General features: G+C 42.3%; 1 protein-coding gene across 2 annotated transcripts in view; it reads left to right on the top strand.

Moving 5' to 3' along the window:
- LOC122642668 (EH domain-containing protein 1-like) overlaps nucleotides 1–13,046 on the top strand; it is a 39,662-nt gene extending 26,616 nt beyond the window's left edge. For both annotated transcript variants that reach the window (XM_043836212.1, XM_043836213.1), the window contains exons 11-16: nucleotides 9,347–9,475; nucleotides 9,561–9,812; nucleotides 9,952–10,031; nucleotides 11,975–12,101; nucleotides 12,227–12,370; nucleotides 12,526–13,046. In XM_043836212.1, coding sequence (XP_043692147.1) covers nucleotides 9,347–9,475; nucleotides 9,561–9,812; nucleotides 9,952–10,031; nucleotides 11,975–12,101; nucleotides 12,227–12,370; nucleotides 12,526–12,711 — 918 coding nt within the window. In that variant the 3' untranslated portion in view covers nucleotides 12,712–13,046. The remainder of the gene's footprint in view (nucleotides 1–9,346; nucleotides 9,476–9,560; nucleotides 9,813–9,951; nucleotides 10,032–11,974; nucleotides 12,102–12,226; nucleotides 12,371–12,525) is intronic.
- Nucleotides 13,047–23,558: the final 10,512 nt, after the last annotated feature.

Here is a 23,558-nt window from a genome sequence, read left to right on the forward strand (position 1 = left end):
GCTCTCATTGAAAGTTATAAATAAAGCTGCTTAGTTATCACATTGATCACTTAAGCCATTCATAAAATTCTGTTTTGTTAACACATAATAATGCAAAGTCAACCTCGAACCAGGGAAACCAGCGGGAGATCGATTGCAGCAGGATCAATACAATGAAAGGAACAGCAGCAGGGTTCAAGACTGAGGTCTAGTGGACTCCTTAGGGGCCTGAAGCAGTCCTCCAAGTATCACTCTGTTGGGAGGAAGAGTGCTGAGATCAAGACCTTCGGATCAGCAGCAGTGAATAAGGAGCTAATGCAGCCGCAAGTGTGGAAACTGGTCTTCTTTGCCTCTGGACAGCAATGGCAGATTCAGTTGTTGTTTAGGATGCTCTCTAGGTCTTCGCAGATGTAGTACCAGGTAGCAGCACTTGATTGCAGTCACACAACAGCAGGAACAGTAGGGAATCGAATAAGAGAAGAAGTAGAAGATAGGAGAAGAAGGGGAAAGGGATAATGAGATATGGCTGTCTCAGCCCTAGGATTTTTGCTCTCCCCACACTTGGACAGTCTTGTATAGACGACTGAGCAATTTTTATTGGTTTGTAAGGTTTTTGTCTTGAGTACATCCTCACTCTTATGTAGAAGCCCGGAGGACAGAAGGAGATGCTGCATACTTCAGCGGACAATCTCACAGTATGGGCACATTTTGCCTAATAAGTCCTTGGGTCTTTAAGAAGTCCACACTCTTGTGAGAACGTCCACACTCCAGTGGAGACGTCTGTTCCAGACCAATGGCTCTTTTTTAAAGGTCAATTTCTGACCTTTGGAGCTTCAATGACTATACTTTTTACTGTTGGATGCCAACAGATGTCTGCACGGGTGATTTAAGCTTGCTTCGAGCTAATATTTTCAGAATCACGTGAGGCCTATATATTGGGTCTTTGGACAACTCTTGAGTTAACAACACTACTGATCTTTGTGCTTTAACTGAGAATCATTTCCTTTGGCCTTTAAGGGTTTGTGAGGTTGTTTTGTGCTTTTCATTTGCAAATCTACCCTCTAGAAGTTCTGTGCATGTATTCTGTAATCCGCCTACTTAGAGGCTGTATTTTCTTCTCTTACAAAAGAATGTCTTAACCTTGTGAAAGACACAAGAAGATTCACTTGGTGACTGTGCTTAAGGTTGGGTATGAGACATTTGGAAAACACTTAGTTTGTGTAGAGCCATTGAAAAACCCTTGAAGGTTTGGTGTTGAGGCATTTTGAAAAAACACCTAAGAGTTTGTTGTGAGCCAAGCAAAACTACTACAAGGGTTTAATTTCTACCTAGAAAGCAATTGAGAGTGAAAAGCCAAGATGTTGCTAGATAGCTCTTGGGAGTGGATGTAGGCAAGAGTACCCTACCATTATAAAATTGTTCTCTCTCCTTTGCGCATTTTCTCTTTCCCTTCTTCTTGAGTATGGGTGAGTTCAAAATCTCATAACCTTCATATTTAACTTTATTGAAAAAGTTTTTGAACCCTAGCTTTAATTTTGAGAAACCCAATTCACCCCCTCTTGGGATAGCCTCCAGTCCTACATGGACTTGTGCAAGAAAAACCATTTAATGCATCAATGTGAATGAATGATATGGAGCAAATATAGGGGGTAAAAGACAAGGGTAGAGGCTTGATGGATTTTGGGGAATTGAATTTATGTCAATCAGACACAAGCCCTCTCTATTTATAATAAAATTTATGAGATACAAGTTACAGTTATACCCTTAGGGCAACACCAACTAAACCCTAATTGAGGCAGAGAAAAAAAAGAAAATACAAAGCCAGAAGCCCAGGGGAACAAAAACCAAGGATCAAGAAGAGGATCCTGGCATTGGGTTGGGTGCGAACACTATGGACAAATCCCAAGTAGAAACCACATGACGATTATGAACTGTGTAAGGGGCTAAGGGCACAAACCAATGATTTTGGAATGGACTTCAAAGTTGATGGTGTCCAAAATCTGAGCAAGAGATCTGGACTTACCAGCCCAAAGCCTAATGTTCCTTTCTTTCCAGATGTGATATATAGATGCACCAAAAGCGAGTTTCCCAAGAAGATCAACACAAGTCTTTCCGTTGAAATGATTGAGGATCCAATTACATTCATTTTCAAGGGAACCAATGCCCTATTTGAAGGCCAACACCGATTGCTAACATGGGACCAGATTGAAACGGAAAGGGGGCATTCAAAAAAAAGGTGATGGATGAATTCAGAAGCATTAGAGCAAATACCACACAAGGGGGGAACATTGATGTGCCTTTGGATAAGGAGGGAACGGGTGGGAAGGGATTGAATAATGGTGCGCCAAACAATAAAACTATGTCTGGGGATAAGATTCTTGAACCAAACAATGGAATACCAAGTAATCAGGGGGGTATGAATACAAATAAAGATCCAAACCGAAGATGTCAAGAATTACCCATTTGAGGATTCTTTCCAAATAACAATGTCCCCGGAACCCTGGGGCCTACGATGATCTTGAGGAAGGGCTTCCCAAACCTCAATAAGACTAGGGGAGGTGGAAGGTCCAGGGTCCCAATCCCCATCACGAAGGATGGAGGAGACAGTGGCAAGTCTATTTCTCCCCACATCATACCTAATTCTGTCCCCATAAAAATTCACAAGGGTCCCATGAGGATGCCAGTTGTCAAGCCAAAGAGAAAATGGTGAAAAATCTATAGGGGCACAAGCACCAGGAACCAGGGCTTATCAGTCTTTTACCATCCAAACCGTCACATTATTATGAACAACCATTAGAGAAAATGGTGAAAAATTCAAGAAGTTAATGGGCAGCTAGACTGGACCAGTCTTGGGATCCCCAGCCAAATGTCAGGACCCATCTCCCTCATAGAACACCATACATGGACCTTCATAAAAGCATAGCTAGACATGGGATGTTATACATGAAGATACTTGCAGAAACTCTCTCTCTCATACACTCCTTTTGCCTTAGGTTTGAAAACTCGGGTCTCGGTGCCAACTTGGACCCTTGAAAAACCAAGTCGAGTTGAGATCTCGGCGAGATCTCGCCGAATTGGTGCACTTTTTTTTTTCTCGACTCGAAGCCTCATCTCGGTGGGTTTTAGACCTAGTTTGGGTCTGAAACTTAGTATTCAACCTATTTTAGGCCATTTAAACACAATGACACTATCAGATTTTGCAAAAACAAAGTTTAAATAGGAGTTTCAGTTAGTGGGAAAGCAGGACAGACACAGGACAAACACACTTATTTATGCCTAATATCATTTAAGTTTGACCGTTACATAACTCTTTCAATATAAATCAGATTTTAGCAATCTTGGACTTGTTGGAAAGCTTTGTTTTGAAAGCTTTCCAACAAGTCCAAGATTGCTTAAATCTGATTTATATTGAAAGAGTTATGTACCGGTCAAACTTAATTCAGTGTGCGCGAATGCTGTCAAAATCGCTTTGAATGAAAATAGTTTTTTGGACATCAAGACAAATGAATATTTTACCGCACTTTTGGTTTTTAGCAATGTTTTACCATAATAAGATTTATGAAATTTTTAGATTTGAGAAAAACCCCAACATTCGAAAGTTGAAAATTGCACCTACCGTCGAAAATCCAGCTTTTGTTCTTGAACTGGGGGGTTGACTTTTTTTCCTTTTGGAATTTTATTTTTTAACTATTTTTATTGGATTCAAATAGGGGATATTTGCTTATTTATTAATACTATCTTAAGTAAATGATTTTCAAATGATATTAGGCATAAATAAATGTCTGTCTTGGTTCCTGGCATAGATAGGTGTCTGTATACCAAGGATTCCACGAAGATCTCGAGATCTGGCACTCATATAAAGGACCTAGATGGGCACTTTCCTATGTCAAACCGAGATCTCGGGGCGAGATATTGACATTTTGAGACTCGTAGGCAGTCTCGTCTCGGGATTTCGAAAAACCGAGAAACTCGGTGAGATCTCGCGAGTTCTCGAACTATGCTTTTGCCTCATTATACCGCTTCTTCAGCTTGGTTGTGGGGCTTCAACCTCGTTTCAAACTCAGAATATGTAGTCAGATATTCATATCAGATCGTGTAAATTCATAATCATAGAACCCTTGTACCCATATTACAACACTCCCCCTCAAGTTGGTGCATAGATATCAATCATGCCCAACTTGCTAATAATAGGAACAAAATTTTTACTACTCAGTCCCTTAGTAAGTACATCAGCTAATTGACTTTCTGATGGGGCAAAAGGGATGCAGATAATTCCTTGTTCCAGCTTCTTCTTTATAAAGTGACGATCAATCTTAACATGCTTCGTTCGATTGTGTTGAAACGGATTATGGGCAATGCTGATTGCGTATTTGCAGGCAGAGTATAGGCGTATAGGCATCTCCACTGAAACTCTTTAATCTTGAACAAGTCCTTGAAGCTAGAGTAGTTTACCTGGGCCATGGCCCGAAATTCTGCCTCTACGCTGGATCAAGCAACTACTGCTGGCTTCTTGCTTTGCCAGGTGACCAGATTACCACCTACAAAGGTGCAGTATCTAGAAGTAGACCTTATATCATCTGGGCAGCCAACCCAATCGACAGCAGTAAAAGATTCAATATGGAGGTGTTTGTGTGAAGAGAAGAGAACAACTTTCCTAGGAGCTGATTTTAAATATCTTACGTTCCTATACTTGATTTCCAAGTGTGATGAGTGAGGATCATGCAAGTACTGGCTGACCACACTAACATCAAAGGCTATATCTGGTCTAGTATGGAACAAATATATGAGTCTTCCAACCAACCATTGATTGCTGCTTTGGTCAACTGGTTCACCATCTTTGCTCCTGAGATGAGAATTAGGCTCAACTGGGTGCCTGCTAGCTTACAATTCATCATTCCTGTATCAAATAAGAGATCAAGGGTGTATTTCCGTTGACAGAGGAAAATCCCTTGAGTTGAATGAGACACTTCTATACTAAGGAAGTATCTCAATCTTCCTAGGTTTTTAATTTCAAACTCTGTTCCCAAAAATTCTTCAGGTGGAATATTTCATCAATGCTGCTCCTAGTAATTACGATGTCGTCCATGTAGACAATTAAGATTGTAATATAGCTATCCGTCTTCGTAATAAACGAAGTGTGATTTGTATTAGTCTGTTTATAGCCAATGGACACCATGGCTTTGTGAAATCGACCAAATCAAGCCCTGGGAGACTGTTTCAATTCATATAAAGCCCTTTTTAATTTCTGAACCTTCCCATGAGTTTCCTTAGATGCAAATCCAGGTGGAATATCCATGTATACCTTCTCTTTAAGCTCACCATGGAGGAATGCATTCTTCACATCCAACTGTTGTAGGTCCCATCCTCGGTTGACTGCATAGGAGAGAATAACTCTAATAGTATTCATCTTAGCCATAAGTGCAAAAGTCTCCTGATAGGCTATCCCATATGTCTGTGTGAATCCTCTAGCAACCAATCTCGATTTGTATCTAACGACTATTTCATCAGCTTTTTTGCTTTACAATAAAGACCCATTTACAACCTACAAGTTTCTTTCCTGGAGGAAGTTGTACTAGATCCCACGTGTCATTCTTCCCAAGAGCTCTCATTTCTTCATTTATAGCCTCTTTCCATCTTGAGTTAGCCAAGGCTTTTTGCTAGGTGTTAGGAGTGGAATCAGAAGACAAAGAAGAAACAAAAGTACGGAAGGAGGGAGAAAGAGAATGATATGAGACTAATGTTTGAAATGGGATGTTGAGTACATGTTCTACTTGGTTTACGAACAGCAATTGGTAAATCAAGACTTTGATCACTTGAAGGAATAGGAAGGAACTCACCAGACACAGTGGGAACAATCCGATAAGGCCGATTGGCTAGGTGTGATGGTGGTGATCTTAGTCACTTGCTTTTAACTCGTCTTTCTTCGAGTGCAAACAAAAGTTTTCAAAGGAGAAGTAATTTGTAGATGCTCCCCCCCCTCAATCTGAACCGACTGCTCTTCCTGCCCTGGTGGAACCGTGGGCTGCTTCCCTTGCCCTGTCTGAACTGGCTGGTCTTCCTGCCCTGTCTAAACCGTGGGCTGTTGTTCCTGCCCTGTTGTACCTTCTTCGAGTTCTTCATCGTCCATAAGGGTATCCATGGGATTAATAAATACCTCTTCCCTAGAATAAGACTCTCTCTGAAGAGGTGTAGGAGGAGAATAAAATGACTCAGATTCTTGAAAAACCACATCAATGGTGATATACATCTTTTGCGTTGAGGGATGGTACACTTGTAACCCTTCTGAGTGACAGAATAACCAAGAAAAATACATTGGAGGCCACTGGGATCAAACTTACCACAAACATGGTGGTTACGGGTGAAAACCACACAACCAAACACCTTTGGTGGGACAATAAAAGAGGAGGAACCCAAGAGAACATCAAGAGGGCAGCGAGATGCCAACATACAGGATGACATTCAATTAATAAGATAGGTAACTAGGAGGACTTTATCATCCCAAAACTATGGAGGAATAGACATGGCAAACATGAGGGAATGTGTCACTTCAAAGAGATGCTGACTCTTTCTTTCAGCCACATGAAAATACATCGCTCTTTTGGTGTAACAAATAAACCTAAGTGATGCAGCTAAAACAATCAATAAATGTAACAAACCATTTAAAACCAGAAGTAGACATACACCAGGCAGGACCCCACACATCAGAATGTATCACACCAAACGGAAATAAACTTCTATTGTCAGAAATGGGGTAAACAGCTCTAGTTTGCTTTGCAAAAATGAAAGCATCACAAAAGAAACTATTTGAATTACATTGTTTAACCAAATCAGGAAAAAGTCTAGATAAAGTTCCTAAAGGAGGGTGACCCAAACGACAATGTCATCTATGTAACTCCGATAACACAAAAGTAGACGAACCAGGAAGAGAAGCAACAATAGTCAAAGATGATGGAGAGTTCTCAAGCAAGTATAGACCACCATCCAAATTACCATTGCCAGTCGTACTTCCCGTTTCCAAGTCCTGAAAAATACAATGAGATGGAAAAAATGTCACTTTGCAATTTAAATCCCTTGTCAGACTACTAATAGACAATAAATTAGTAGAGAAATTAGGGACATGGAGAATAGATGAAAGAGACAAATTTGGGGAACACTTGATGGATCCCTTGCTAGAAACAGAGGAGAGAGATCCATCAGCAACACGAACTTTACTGTTACCTGACAAGGATGATATTGGGAAACATAGGAAGGAGAACCAGTCATATGATCGGTGGCACCTGAGTTGATTATCCAAGGAATAGAAATGACTGAGGCATATTGGCCACTGAAAGAAATAGTTGGAGTAGAGGGAGAAGGATCCGACGGCGGTGGCAAGATAGTGGCAGAAATAGTACTGGCAAATGGCGTTGAGGATGATGAAGTCTCAAGTGGGGTCATCCGTCGATGCAGATGGTGGAGCTCATTCGAAGAGAGGAGCATGGGTAACATAATCCTCAGTGGTGGAAATATGGGCAGCAGGACCAGTGGGATGACCCTTCCCACGCCCTTGAGAAGGAGGAGGACGCCCATGTAAATTCCAACATTTGTCGTTAGTATGGCATTCCTTCCCACAAAAATGACACTTCATAGGAGCCTTCTCAAGGACAAAATTATCAGTAGCACAAGGAACGTTTCCATGGTAAGAGTTCCCACGAGATGGAGTGCCTGGACCAGTATAAAGAGTTGAACGTTCCATGGGTACAGGATGAACCGTAACAGTGGCTGTCTTCAGAGTAGACCATAGCATAGGCTTGCTTAAGAGTAGCGAAAGTGCCCTTATTAAGGACATGCACCCTAATCTGGTCGAACTCCAGCAAGAAAGTCATAAACATGGAGATTATCTTCCCACTTTCTGAAAGCAATAGTATCTGTATCGCAGGTGGCAGAAAAACGACCATAAAAGTCCAACGTTTGCCACATACCTCTCATGGTAGAGTAATACTGGGACAATGATAACTCAAATGTTGTAGATTATGGATCTTCTTCCTGGTTTCATAACATTGGGCATCATTACCAACTTGGGAATAGGTTTCCTTTGCAGCCTTACAAAAGATATCCTTGGGCAATGGTAGTATCCATAGAGTTGAGGAGATACGACATAACAAGGCAATTGTTAGTATCCCATTTAACTAGAGCAGGACCAGCAATATCAGGCTTAATAGAATCCCCTGTAAGGTGGCCAGACAGACCATGGGAACCCATAACAAGAGAACAAGATCTAGACCACATCAAGTAGTTGCTCCCATCGAGTTTAACAGAGCTCATAGGGAAAGAAGGAAAGTCGCAATCATGTTGTAGGACTACTCCTTCCTGTCCAGTTGATGCAGTCGACACGTCTGATATGGTTGGTGAACACAGAGATATTGGTAACAAAGAAAAGGATCCTACCACATAGAAATCTCCAAAAAATACAGGGAGATTTAGATCATAAAAAAGGGAAGAGCCCTTGGTGGGAAAGAAATTACCACCAAGGGAAAAGGAGGAGAGGCAAGGCGGTGGAAGAAGTAGTGGTGGTGCCTGGTGGTAAAACCGAGGGAGACGTGGCCGGTGGTGAGAGAGAGAGAGAGAGAGGTGGCGGTGGGTGGTGGGGCTAATAACAAAGGTGGAGTTGCAAGAGAGAGCGGCAGTAAGTTTAGGTCTTCATTAGGGTTCGGTTCCCAATGTCGATTCTCTGCTCTAATACCATGATGGATTTTGGGGAATTGAACTATGTCAATGAGACACAAGCCCTCTCTATTTTATAATAAAACTTATGAGATACAAGTTGCAGTTATACCCTTAGGGCAACACCAACTAAACCCTAATGGACAAATATACCCTTGTACCTATATTACAGCAAGGCTGAAGATGGCCTAGATTGAAATGGTGAGAAGTAACATTAGAACTTTTGATATAATAGCTAGATCGGGTGTAAATAGAGACGGATGTCTGTAGCAATTCATGTAGCCAACTCCAAGTAGTTGGGCAAGGCTTCGTGAGTTTACTTGAGAATAGATTCCATAAGGGTGTGGGATTGGCATCATGATGTAAAACCATTCAATTTCTCAAAGAGTTTTTCTTCCAATGTGGTCTCTTTTATTGTCTGAGCTTATATTGTGCAATCTTTTGGTGCAAATATATTGGAAGTCTTGCAAAGTTAATGAAGACAACTATTGGTTTTAGTTAGCAATCTGAAATGGTTTTCAGATTTGGAATAGTCAATTTTATCAAAATCTATTTTATTTTATTTTATCTCTTCACCTAAATGTTTCAAGTTTAGTGTTTTATATATTTGTCAGATTTGCTCATATCGTCATTGTTCATTAGCTTTTTGTATTTTTAAACACAGTCAGGACCTGATGAGAGAAGTATTCCGGGTAACACTGTTGCTGTTCAAGCAGACATGCCCTTTAGTGGTCTCACAACATTTGGGACAGCATTCTTGTCAAAATTTCAATGTTCCCAAATGCCACATCCAGTGAGTGATTATTCTAAAATTATTATTACTAGACATTTTCTTGGTGTTTTTTATAGAAACTTACATTTCTTTTACATGTTACAAGCTGCTGGATCACATCACTTTTGTGGATACTCCTGGAGTCCTGTCTGGAGAAAAGCAACGAACACAGCGCAGCTATGATTTTACTGGTGTTACATCATGGTTTGCAGCGAAATGTGACCTCATTCTTCTTTTATTTGATCCTCATAAACTTGACATCAGTGATGAGTTCAAGCGTGTGATTGGATCTCTACGTGGTCATGATGACAAGATACGTGTGGTCCTAAACAAATCAGATCAAGTTGATACTCAACAGGTAAGGCTTCTTGACTGTTTTATTCCCTTAGCTGGTATTCTTTCTCACATTGACCAGCAGACAGTTACTTTCATATAGTAATCTTTGGTAAAAACATTCTGACGTTATTGCTGGATTGTATCATGGTACTACATTGTAGCTGATGAGAGTTTATGGTGCATTGATGTGGTCACTTGGTAAAGTTTTGAATACTCCTGAGGTCATGCGTGTTTATATAGGGTATGCCTTAATCTCTCATTAAGATTATTTTGTGTTTATTAGAGTTTATAAATTTTTTTTCTGCCAACCAACAATCATATGGAAATTCTTTACTTTTGGGAAGTATACATGGCTCTTGTTTCAATATATGGAGCTCTAGAATGAAATAGGAAGAACCCACTTACTGGTTGACACCTAACAAAATTATGTAGTATATAATTGACTGTTTGGAATTTTTCCGCACTCTTCGTAGTTAATTACTTCGTGGTTCGTTTTATGTTTCTGTTAAGGAACTTTATTTTATAGTTCTTAAGATTTCCTTCAAAGGATTAGGAGTTATGTGTGAATCTATTGTTGGTTACTTCTCAAAGGCTACTGAAACTTCTGCTCGGCTATTTCCCTCTTCACACATGAAGTTTCCACCTAAACATTGGTTTAGGAATAATATTTTGTGGAAAATGACCTCAATATTCAATCCATTAGTTTCAAGGGCCAAATTATGCAGTGTTGGAAAATTGGAATGCAGATAGCTACTTTCCTAAAGCTACAGGCAAAAGTATGCAATACCGTATGTTTTGATGGCAGGTGTCAATTTTATTTTCTTTTTTCCATTTTGCCCTTTTTTAATTGTTTTCATGCATCCCTGCTACAACATGGATCTGATGACTGATGTACGTAACACGGTTGTTACAATGGTCAACAATGTAAGATGGAAGCTGACTGATGGCTTTATCTCTGGCAATTTTCTTCACTCCAGCCAGTCTTCTTTCCTTGTCTTTGGACATCGGGAACCTCAATCAAGAATCATTTAACTGTGAAATCTGATTTAGGGAAATCAAATCTCAGTAAAATCCATTTTAAACCTTTGCCAGCAGATCAGTCAGAAATCCCTAGGGTTTTGGCTGTTTGGATGTCAAGTTCTTCATGCTAGCCGGAGATTGTCGATTCCATTGTCCATTATTGTCGACTATTGTGCTCTGATCCACTTTATTCAACAACTAGTCTGAATTCTATTTTCTAGTTTTAGGACTTTAAAACAGGGGAAAATCGACGAAGATGTACTGTGGATGTTGCCGTTGGGAAAGAGAGAACTCTTATATTCCCACCTCACGTGATCTCCATTAGCATAACCCAATTCTTTCATCTCTCCGGATTCTCCTGCTCCTTTCTACCTCAAACTGTATGCAAATTCCTCTGTTTTCCGCTTTTCCTATTGGATATTTTCCATGAATAATAATGTTACCAATCTTAAAATGGTTTAGATGTTATCCCAAATGGTGAGACATTGAGCAGTGGTCTGGGCCGTTTCAAGTACCACTCCATTTGCAAGAACATTGATATATGACTTCAGATCTTTGCTGTCCCAGTGCTAGCCCCAAATATGGTCATTGGGGAAGATGAGGAAAAGGGTCATTATTTCTATCTAGAGTTCTTCTTCCTCTTTCCTATTGATGAGTTTGATTTTTCAACCTTGCAAAGAAGAGGCTTTGATCTCCCCTCCCTTCGATATCTGTATCTCCCTGCCATTGACGGTAAGGTACAATCCTTTCAAAAATTTTCCTTGATGAAGAACCAGAATGTAAAGGTCGTGTCTCCTCCGTTCAGCATTATGTATGATTCACATAATGCTGAAAGTGGTTTTGGATGCTTGGATTGGCAAAGGAATAATGGGAAAGGTTGATGAATACAGCCAATTTGATGTTCGGATTGTCAGATAAGATGTGCCGATGGAGGGCATTGGTCATAAAAGAATACAACAGATGCCCAGCCATACCAATGTACAGTATTGCATAGATTGGTCCTAGTTTCAAGGTAGTTGCTTACCAGGTACCATTTTTCCGATGGGTTATAGTAATAGACTGAATTGAGGTCATTTTCCCTATATTTTTCGGTTCTCCTTAACCCTAGTTTTTTATTTGACAAAATTATGCAAAGATTAATGTAATCAACTTCTGGCATGACAGCTCGTTCAACGACAAACCAATTAATGAAGCAGTTTCTGGTCCAATTGGTAAAGAACTTTTTGAGAAAGAACAGGATGACCTTCTCTTGGACTTAAAAGACATTCCAAAAAAGGCTTGCGATCGCCGGGTATGTTCACTTTTTCTTATTTTGATGTAGTTTCACTTCTGAAATGGAAAAACATATGATTTGTCTGTCGCGACTTTGTTACACATCAATCCAAGTGAGAGTTTAGTGATATCAATTATTTTCAGATCAATGAATTTGTAAAACGTGCAAGAGCTGCTAAGATTCATGCCTACATTATCAGCCATCTTAGAAAGGAAATGCCTGCAATAATGGGCAAAGCCAAGACCCAACAGCGATTAATTGATAATCTCGAAGATGAATTTGCAAAGGTTCGAAAATCTCTCACCCCTTCCTACCCCCATATTCTTGTGTTTTGTATCTACCAGGTCTTTGGTTGCATTTAAAACGTCTATTTTTTCCATTTTGTGCTGATTTTTTTTCTTATTCTTTTTTGTGTTTGACCTTATCTGTTCTATTTAAGCAGGTGCAAAGGGAGTTTCATCTACCAGCTGGAGATTTTCCAAATGTCGAGCACTTTAGGGAGGTCTTGAGTGGTTATAGCATTGATAAGTTTGAGAAATTGAAGCCTAAGATGATACAAGACGTTGATGATATGCTGGGTTATGATATCCCAGACCTCCTCAAAAACTTTAGAAATCCCTATGACTGAGAGTTTTGGTTGACAGATAAAAACAGATTAGAGGAATGAAAGATGGGAGAAAGGCTGCAGTGGTGTTCCATATTAGCATTCCATAGCTAATCTTGCCCTATATTTGAAAATTTTTTGGCGGTACCCAAATATGTTTTCTCTGACCATATTTGTGGATCTAGTTGGATATCCAATGTTGGGTGGGAGAATTTGTATCAATTACTGAAAGTAGCAAGGAATTGTTTAGCCTCATAGATGATGCTTGTGGCCTTCTATGAGTTTCCAGTGGAGTGTTCAGATCAATTATTTTTTTCTTTTATCAATTTGTTTTAATTATAATATATTATTATTTATAAAAGGTAAAATTGGTGTTTGACTAAGGCAGCGTTTGGTATGCATTCTAAGTTGATTTCGCATTCTCAAATGATAAAAATAGTTTTTATCATATGAGAATGCGAAATCGACCTAGAATACATTCCAAGAACACATACCAAACACAGCCTAAAGTTTATTGATTTAAATGTTTTTTTTTAAATTTTTTTATAAAAAGGAATTTATTAGAAGCTAAAACAGCAAAGGAAACACATCAGCACTGTTTACATCCTTTTTACAGTTACTTAAACGAGCATGAACCGCAAGTGTTCAGCTATGTATATCATCTGTCTACATTGTTTGATAACAAACAGATTGAAATTGTTCTAGGAAGAAGTGAATATCCCACAAAAATCGAATAGGAACAAGGCCAAGATTCTCGTCTCTGTTTCAGCAATTATACTTAATGTCCAGTCAATTTAGCTGTTGACGGTTGTGACTTGTGAGACCTAATAGCTTGGCTTTTTGAATTCTTTTGAGCATTCCTCGTGCTTTGGGCCCTTGTGTGCTCCTGCAAAACAAAACCATAATTTGTAAGTAATTGGTCTTGAAAAATAAAACAAATTTATCCAAATAAAAATGTAGGCTTTTTTTTTTTTTTTGGATAAATAAAAATGTAGGTTTTCATGAACATTATTAACGGAGCAGGATTTGACCATACACGTTGTAACTCTAACATGGCATTTGGATTAGCCTTAAAATCTGTTTATTGTTCCTAGTAGAATTATGTGAAAAAGGCTAATGAATTCCAAGCTTAACGGGGAACCTTGAAAACTAAGGATGCTTTTGGGATGTATTCTAGGTCGATAATACATTCTAAAAAACCATACCATACACACTCTTAGTCTTCAACCCATTATTTTAAACACTTGGATCCACTATTTATTCAATGAATATTTGTCATTTCATCTTTTCAACCTCATGGTTTGTGGGTCGATCTAAACTGTGGTTAAAAACAATGAATTATATGACTATGCTTTGAAAGCGTTTGGCATTGTATAGTGAATTTTTTAAAATTAAAGTTGTGTTTGGCATGATTTCTTGGAACGCGTTATCAACTTAGGATGCATATCAAACACAACAAAGATTTGATAACTGGGTCCATCCAGCCAATAATTGGGCGGCCAAGTGCATGTATAGAGGTGTGATTAAGGGCGGTTTTTTGGAACAATTTGTCACTCTTCTTGAGGAATGCTTCTCTACCGGTTCTCAGTATGGGTGATTTCAAAGAAATTATCTCCTCATCTGAAAAGTTTGGAGGCCGCCCTTTTACTGAGTCTTCTAAATTTGTGAAGGCCTTCAAAGGTATTCTTTCCTCCTACAACCTCTATGATCTTCCCTCCCAAGGCCCTTTCTTTACTTGGACAAATAAACAGAAACCCCCCAAGCGGATTCGTGAACATTTGGATAGGGGTCTGGCTTCTTGGGATTGGTGGAATTTTTATTCCAATGCTTTTATTTCTGTTCTATCTAACATTGGTTCCGATCATAATCCCCTCATTATTTCTACTGACCTTAAACCTCCATCCAACAAAAAATGTTTCCATTTTCAAGCTGCTCGGTTTTATCATTGTGATTTCCTGAATTTCCTTAGTGATAAATGGAGGCACCTACACACCTGTAACTAAGGGTGTCTATGAGTAACCAGTAACCAGTAACCAAGTACCGAATCCAAATCCGGACCGAATTTAATAAGGTTAAGTCATGGATCTGAAAATTTCTTGATAATTCGGTTCGGATCGGATCCGGATCAACCCACCTATCCGGCGGATCAATCCGGATCTGGACCGAATACCCGCTTTAAAAATTAGCATAAAACTCTAATATTTTATTAGGTTCAAAAGACTCTAATTGACGGTTATGTGGTTAACTTAACCCTTCAATTCTCACGTCTTTCTCTTTAGTCTTTACCGCTTCATTTTCCTTGGCAAACTGCAAATGAAGGATTTGCCGCAGACTAAGGGTGTCAATTGAGTGGTTTCTTACAAGTTTCTTATGGAGAAGCAAACATTGATTTGTCTCATGAATATTAGAACCGAATGATAACCGAATGACATAACCAAATTTAAATTGGATATAGTAACCGAATGTAACAACTAGATAAGAATCGAATACAAGAACCAGATTGTAACCAGATCCGAACCGGAACCGTCCAGGAATGGATAGAGTATTCAATTCTAGAACAGTTTCGGGACTTGGTCCGGATCTAAATCCCACTACCATTACTTGGAACCGAATATCTGGTTCTATACCCAATTGACACCCTTACCTCTAACCTTCCACAAAAGATTTCTAGGTTATCCTGGTTTTTTGAAACAATAAGGATGTTTTTGGAAATATTTTTGCTTTAAAAAATTCATTATTTTCTCAACTTAATTCCACTCTTTTTGCTGATCCTTCTAATTTCTCTCTTGACCTCATTGCCACCCTTGAATCTCAAATTGATAACCTCCTTGCTGAGGAATGTTTCTAGAAACAGAAATCGAGGGATAATTTTGTGAAGCTTGGTGACCATAACACTAGATATTTTCATGCTCTTACCAAAGGTAGGTATTGCGCTAACTGGATTTTTTCTATTAGATCTGAAGTGAATTCTATTGTCTCCTCACCACCTGAGATAGCTGCAGTTTTCTTGGCATATTTTTCCCAGTTGTTCTCCTCCAATCCTTTGGTCCCTGACTGAATTTCTGATCTTTTTCCTTTTTCCATTTCTCCTGCGAATAACTGCGTTCTTTCTACTCTTCCTTCCCTGGAGGAACTCAATGATGTGGTTTTCAGAATGAATCCATTTAAATCTCCTGGATCTAATGGATTTCAGGTTTTGTTCTTCCAAAAATGTTGGGACTTAGTCTCTCCTCTCCTGATCTTCTTTCTCTTGCCTCTAACTTCTTTGCCAGCAGTTCTCTTCCCCCTTCTCTGAATCATACTTTGATTACTCTCATTCCCAAATCATTTGGTGCAAATAGAGTGGAGCAATTTCGTCCTATAAAATTTTATCTAAATTGCTTCTTAATAGGCTACGACCTCTTCTTCCTAACCTAATATCTCCTCTCTAAGGTGCTTTTGTTTGGGGCCGACAAATTTCAGACAACATTATCTTGACCCATAAAGTTATCATTATATGAAACATAAAAAAGGGAGATCTGGTGTAGTGGCACTGAAAATTGATATGTTCAAGGTCTATGATCGAACTGAGTGGAGTTTTATCATTTTCATTCTCAAGAGTCTGGGTTTTTGTCCCCTTTGGTGTGATCTTATTTCCACTTGTATCTCCACTTGTTCTTATTCCATTAAACTCTTATGGTTCTGCTTTTTCTTACTTCACTACGTCCAGAGGTCTTCACCAAGGTGACCCTCTGTCCCCTTACTTTTTCCTTTTTGTTATGGAAGCTTTATCACACATGTTAGGAGCTGCCCAAATGAAGGACTTTTTAAAGGGATCAAATTATCCCAAGCTGCTACTCCCATCTCCCATTTGTTCTTTGCAGATGATTGCTTCATCTTCTATAGAGCAAATCCTGAGGATATCATGTCAATCAAATCTATTCTTGACTTGTTTGAGGATTTCTCTGGTCAAATTATCAAGATTGATAAAAACTGTATCCATTTTAGTGCTAATTGCTCTGTTGCTACCAGACGTCGGCTATCTAATTTAATTGGGTTCAAGGAACTTCCATATGATGCTAAATACTTGGGTGTTCATCTTTCTTGCCCTCGAAATAACCCATCCAGCTTCAATGACATCATTGCCAAACTTGAACAAAAATTGGCTGGTTGGAAAATGAACCTATTATCTCAGGCTGGTTGCACTACTCTAGTCAAATCTGTTCTGGCATCGATCCCTACTTACCAAATGTCTATCTTTTAGATTCCTCAATCTGTTTGTCTCAAAATTGATTCTTTATAGAGGAACTTTTGGTGGGGTGGGTCATTCTGCGTCTCAAAAAAAATCTACATACTTTGTGCTGGGAAAAAAATTGTCAATTTAAAGCCAATGGGGGCTTAGGGTTCCGTTCTAGTAAAACCCACAATCTTTCTTTGCTTTTGAATATTTGTTGGAGGATTACAACTAGCCCTGAGGACCTTTGGATCAAAATCCTAAAAGCAAAATATTTTAGGAATCATCACTTTCTTCATGCCCCTATCCCCAAAAACTGTTCCCCTTTCTGGAGACAGATCCTCAAGGTGCGAAGCCTTTTTTTAGATTTTATTTGTTGGCGTATTGGAGATGAAAACAATATCTATATTTGGAAGGATACTTGGATTCCTACCCTCTCAAAATTTTCCTTACCAAACTCCTTAAATCCCAATCCTTCTTTCACCTGTCTCTGAACTGCGTGACTCTTTGGGGCACTGGAGTGTTCCCCTTATTTCTTCTATCTTTCCTCCCAGTATTGTGGATAATATTCTAAAAGTGAAATTATCCCCTATTCTTTCTCAAGATTCTATCTTTTGTCCCTTTTCCAAATCGGGTTTGTTTTCAACTAAATTGGTAGTTGCCAGATTGGGGGTGCGTTCCTCTTCTATTTTCTTGGGTAATGAATCCAACCCTTCTTCTTTTTGGAAGTTTATTTGGAGGCTGAAGATTTGGAAATGTTGTCACAATGCACTACCTACGAAATCTTATGTATCTACTTTTTGGAACATTGATCTTACTTGTCATATGTGTAAAGATACAGATGAATCAATTTGGCATTTGTTCTTTGAATGCCCTTTTGCTCGAATGGTCTGGTTTGATTGTCCTTTAGGACTTTGAATTTCTAACTTGTGTCTCTCTTCTTGTTCAGAGTTGTTTTCTTTGGTTTTTTCTTCTTTTTCAAAATCTGATTCTTCTTTCTATGGATCTATTCTTGCTCTTGGGTTATGTTTTATTTGGAATGAAAGAAATCATTCTTACCATGAAAAGGTTAAGCCAAACCCGTATAGAGCACTTGCAAACATTCTGTTGATTGATGGAAGCTTCTTGTTGGACTCAAAGCAGGCTGCCAAGTCTACGGGTCGGGGCACAGGCAGGGGCAACCTATGGAAAGGGCTACCTGGTGCTCGAGGAGTCCGGAGTGAAAGCCGCCATGGAATGGGCCGCCGGGGACATCGGTTCGGAAGCGTGGTAGAATGTTACGATCTTGCTGTCCCACTCGAGAATAATGAACTCTGGTGGGTATCCCACATTGGAGAGTAATGAACTCTGGTGTGGACTAATATAATCACGATAGCAGATGGGTGTCTATTCTTTATGTCAGTGATGATGTCAATTTAATTGCACATGATTATAGAATTGTAAAAAATGTAGATGAGGCAGAGGGATAAGCAATTGCACAAGGCATTAGATTAGCAAAAGAAAAAGGCATCAAGCACCTGATTGTTTGGACAGATTCAACGAACTTGGCGTCTTGGTTGCAACAGGACCAATCACATTGCTGGCCTTGAAGACTCTCTCATCTCCTTTTTTTTCTGTTTTTGACAGTATTGTGTTGCAGGTGAAAACCTCCGACGCCCGATTCGCCCACAGATGAGCCTACAAAAATCAAGCGATGAGCACAAGAGAGCCGGTGTGGCTTTGGCCTAGGACTCTCCGATGCTCAAGTCAGGTCTCCAATGCAACAGCGTAACTGCGTAGTAAAAGCAAAATTGAGGAATGGTGCTCCATACCTGGGTATTTATAGAGTGAGGATGAGATGAGGCGGTTGGGAGAGTCCTAGTATGGTAGGAGTCCTTCTTTCGGAAGGTTCTCTCGCGTAGAGCGGAGTGGAGAGCTATTTTCGAGGTTGAGCTCTTATTAAGGTAAGAGTCCATGTAGAGTACGATTCCGTGTTGCGCTGGGATCGTGGCTTGATCCCTATCTCGTGATTCTTGTGATGTGCTGACGTGGCCAGGAGATCCTCGGTGGGGCGTTATGGGGGCTTCAGAGGAGGAGGGCGCGGCCTCGGAGGTTGGGCAAGGGAGGTCGGCAAGTGAGGTTGGTCTCGGCCGTAAGCTCGGCCAGGAGTCTATGGCCGACCTGTATGAGCTCGGCCTCAGCCACCGGCTAGCTTGCGCGAGTCTGGTTCTGTCAGGTGACTTATCGTAGATGGGGTCTGCCTGGTTTCCTACTTGGCCCAATTCGATTCTTGGACTGAGGTCGGGTCGGCCATGTGGCAGCCTCTAATAGGTGGGGTGTTTTATGCCTCATCACAGGCCCCCCCCACTCATCAGGGGTCGGCTCGGCACTGATGAGTGAAGTTTCCAGGTTGGCTTGCCTGGAAGATTTTTGCGGTCGAGCCAAGCTTTTTTTTTTTTTTTGCCACGAATTTGACGTTGCACGGTCTGACGGTTGGGTGTCAGTGCCACGTCAGCAGAGTCATTATGGCAGGCTCGAGAATTCGAAACGTCCTTTGATCTGGGCCGTTGAATTATGCTGAGCTTTGCTCGGCCGTTGGATCAGTACAACCCAAGGATTATAAATAGGCGACTCCTAACTATTCATTCTTCACTGCTCTAAGTTATTGACTTCTCGGCAAGCTCGAATTCTTCAGCTCTATAGCGCTCGGTGTTTGCTAGTTCGTGATCAGCTCGGCCTTTGCTTCGTTCGTGCTCAGCTCATCCTTAGCTCTTCTTCAACCAGTAAGTCTTCTCCGCCCAGTATGTCAGTTGGTAGTAGTCCTATGGGCGAGCTGTTCACCGGGGCGACAGAGGGCTCGAGTCCGAGCCGAGAGCTCCCCGCTCGTTCTCCCACCATAGACTTGTTGGGCTCGACCTCGGATGAGCCCGATGTAGTGGAGTTTCGTCAGGCCGAGGTGGCTGAGCCTCCGTTACTCATGGAGTTCGACCACGCGGCCCACCCAATCGTCGCAGACCGAGCCGAGAACTCTGGGTCATCCTCATCTGATGAGGAATCAAGTGAGGGAGATTCGTCCGAAGTGGGGGTTGGCTCGGTCAGCTTGTCCGCTGATACCCCCGAGCTCGAGGAAGGTAGTGTCGGCACCGTTCCGAGCACGATCACGGAGGCCTACCTCGACTATCTGAGGACGAACTATGCCATCCCTGAGGACATTCAGCTCCGAGCTCCTAACCCCGGGGAGATGGCTTGCTTCATCAGGCCTGGCGAGGTGGCTTTGTATGGCCTGCTTCATCGGCCTGGTGGACCAGATCTTGGACCACTTCCACCTGTCTCCTGGTCAGCTAGTGCCGAACTCTTGGCTGGTCGTGTATAGATTCTACACCTTATTCTGCGAGATGGGCCGAGGTGCAAGCGTGGCGCTATTCTCTCGGCTCTTCTTCTTGAAGAAGTCTCTCGAGAAGGGGTGGTGCTATTTCTGTCGCCGATCTGGGAAGAGTGCGGCCCTGGGCAGCCACAAATTTCTGGTTGGCACGCTGACCTTCAATAAGTATTGGAAGCCTCATTTTTTCTTCGCTTCCATTCCCAACAGCCCTCTCCGAACCGAGTGGAAGGAGATGAACTTGAACTACGTCAATAGGGTACTGCCCCTAACCGAGAATGAGCTGACCTCTCTTGACCTAATCCCCCAGCGCCCGCCCTTTGACATCCTTCGGCTTCAAGACGAGGGGTTTCTTCAAAGGTGGCATATAACACCTGGTAGGAGCCCGAGCCGAGCCCTTTTCTGTTCCCGAGCTGACCTCTTCATCTAGTCTTCATTTCTTTTTTAATTTGTTTTTGACATTTGGTTTCTCATGCAGTGGTCGGCCATATCCCTCCTATGGATACAGCTCAGCTAAGAGCCGAGACCCTTGCAGATTGAAAGAAGAAAAATGTTGAGAAGAAGTCCCGGGGCGAGTCTTCCAAGGCCCCCAAGGGCAAGGCCGTGATGTCGGGCCCGCTAGACGTTGTGGTCGACCTTGAGGCCGAGAAGAGTACGAGCCCAGCAGGGTCTCCGAGGAAAGGGAAAGGCCGAAAAGGCGAGAGGAGCCCGCCGAAAGACACCAAGCGTCAGAAGCTCTCGGTCAATCTGACGAGTGGTGGCCTTCCGCCCGTGGCTTCACCCCCCAACATCTCCCGATATGTCCTGGGGAGGGCCTCGGCCAGCAATGTTCCTGTGAGGCCGACCTGGCGCCTCTTCCCCGGGGATTCGGCATTGACGTCGGCCGCACACACCAAGGAATGGCTGGATGCAGGTCGGCTTCCAACCGACAGGGAGCAGCTCGAGGCACTGTCTGACCCCGAGCTCCTCTCCACCCTGTTTCAGGATTTCAACATGGTAAGTTTCCTGATCGACTCTTGTGATTAGATCTGATCTGTGGAGTCTGTCTTGACTTTTGTTCTCATGCCTTTTTACAGGGTTTCGCCAAGGCCGTGGAGACTATGCTTTGTTTTGAGCGGCTCTTGACCGAGAACCACTCCTTAGGTGTTCAGGGCAAGAAGGCCTATCAGGATGCCCAGGATGCCGTTCAGAGGCATCAAGAAACCCAAGAGAAGCTCACTTCCGTCGAGGCCGAAGTGGAGAGCTCTCAGGCCAAGGTGATCAGGCAGAGAGAGAAGGTCCAGGCTCTACAGGCTCAACTTGTCGATGTGAGGGAGAAGGCCAGGGAAGACCTGGCCATGGCTCAGGACGACGCGATCAGCGACTATCTTCAATCGGAGGAGTACGCTGATGTGTGCCATGAGATCAGGAAGCCTCCCTACGCCAAAGGTTTTGAGGCAGGTCGGGCTGAGCTCTTGGCCGAGATCAAGGCGGTCTACCCTGATCTCAATCTCTCCCATTTTGATGATGACGCGACTACCTTTGTCGGGGAGTTGGGAGATGAGGAGGGAGCCGAGGTCACCCAGGCTCTGCCCTTTGAGGAACCTACTCAGGCCGACGTCTTCCCTCTTGATGCTGGACCAAAAGACCCCCCTGCTGAGGCTACTGCCGTGGATACCGTCGAGGTCACCTCCAAGTCCAACGCCGAGGAGATCGAGATGTAAAATTTTGTTTATTATTGTTTTTTTTTTTTTTTTTTTGGGGCCGAACTGCCCATCTTGTAACCGTGCAGAGCAGTCGGCTTATAATGAATGAAAAAATCTATTTTTGTCATAATTTGTCCAAGTGTTTTAGCTCAGCGCTCTTAACCTTCTCTTCCTTGTGTACGCTGTTCTATTTGAGGTTGTGGCCGAACTGCCGAGTCGTTTCGCTAGCCGAGCTTAGGAACTTGTCTCTTTTTTACTCATGCTTCACGTGGTCGGCGGCTCGGCCATGCCATACCCGAGGTCAATGTGATCCTCGCTTTGGTTGGTTAATTCGCCGTTCCCATCGGTCCGATTGGACAGGCTATCATATAAGCGAACGCGTGGCCGAGCAGCCTTCTTGGCCGAGCGTAATGCCTTAGCTTAGTTTCAAACTTTGTTAGGCTCGGCCAAAGGGGGAGTTTGCTCTTGAGAGGTCGGCCAGGTCTATGAGGACCGGTCTTACGACCTTGCTGCCAACCTATGAGGGTCGATCTTCGAGGTCGGCCAGGTCTACGAGGATAAATCTTACGACTTGGTTGCCAACCTATGAGGGTCGGTCTTCGAGGTCGGCCAGGTCTATGAGGACCGGTCTTACGACTTGGTTGCCGACCTATGAGGGTCGGTCTTCGAGGTCGGCCAGGTCTATGAGGACCGGTCTTACGAATTGGTTGCCGACCTATGAGGGTTGGTCTTAGAGGGTCGGCCTTAGAGGTCGGCCAGGTCTATGAGGACCGGTCTTACGACTTGGTTGCCGACCTATGAGGGTCGGTCTTCGAGGTCGGCCAGGTCTATGAGGACCGGTCTTACGACTTGACTGTCGACCTATGAGGGTCGGTCTTAGAGGTCGGCCAGGTCTATGAGGACCGGTCTTACGACTTTGATTTAGGAGCTTGCAAATACGTTCAGTGGTGGAGAAAGACTTTATTTAATTGAATCAAACGTCGGGGTTGAAGCCGAATACAAGTATGCTCAGTTATTGAAAAATATTCTTCAAATTTTTTGAGTTCTAAGGTCTCGGTACTTTCTTACCCCCCGGAGTCTGCAAGTGATACGTGCCAGGGCGAATTTGCTTGGAGACTATGTACGGGCCTTCCCAATTTGGTGCTAACTTTCCTTGCTGCCTCGGCTGGGATGCGCTAAGCTTTCTGAGAACAAGGTCCCCTTGACGGAAGTGCCGCTCTTTTACTTTTGAGTCATAGTACTTTGCCATCCTTTGTTGGTATGCCGCGTTTCGGAGTAGGGCATTTTCTCGAACTTCATCGAGGAAGTCAAGGTTGGCTCTCAGTCCATCTTCATAGGTCTTCTCATCGAAGTTGAGCACTCGGTACGATGAGGCCATAATTTCAACTGGGGCGAGGGCTTCGGTCCCATAAGCGAGGCGAAAAGGACTCTCCCCGGTTGGAGTTCTTACTGTCGTCCGATATGCCCATAGGACACTTGGGAGTTCTTCCACCCATCTCCCTTTGGCCTCATCTAACCTTCTCTTAATGCCGGTGAGTAATGTTCGGTTGGACACTTCTACTTGTCCATTTGCTTGCGGATGAGCTACTGAGATGGGTCGGAAGTCAATGTAAAA

This window comes from Telopea speciosissima, chromosome 10, assembly GCF_018873765.1.
Source record: "Telopea speciosissima isolate NSW1024214 ecotype Mountain lineage chromosome 10, Tspe_v1, whole genome shotgun sequence".
Taxonomy (NCBI): Eukaryota; Viridiplantae; Streptophyta; class Magnoliopsida; order Proteales; family Proteaceae; genus Telopea; species Telopea speciosissima.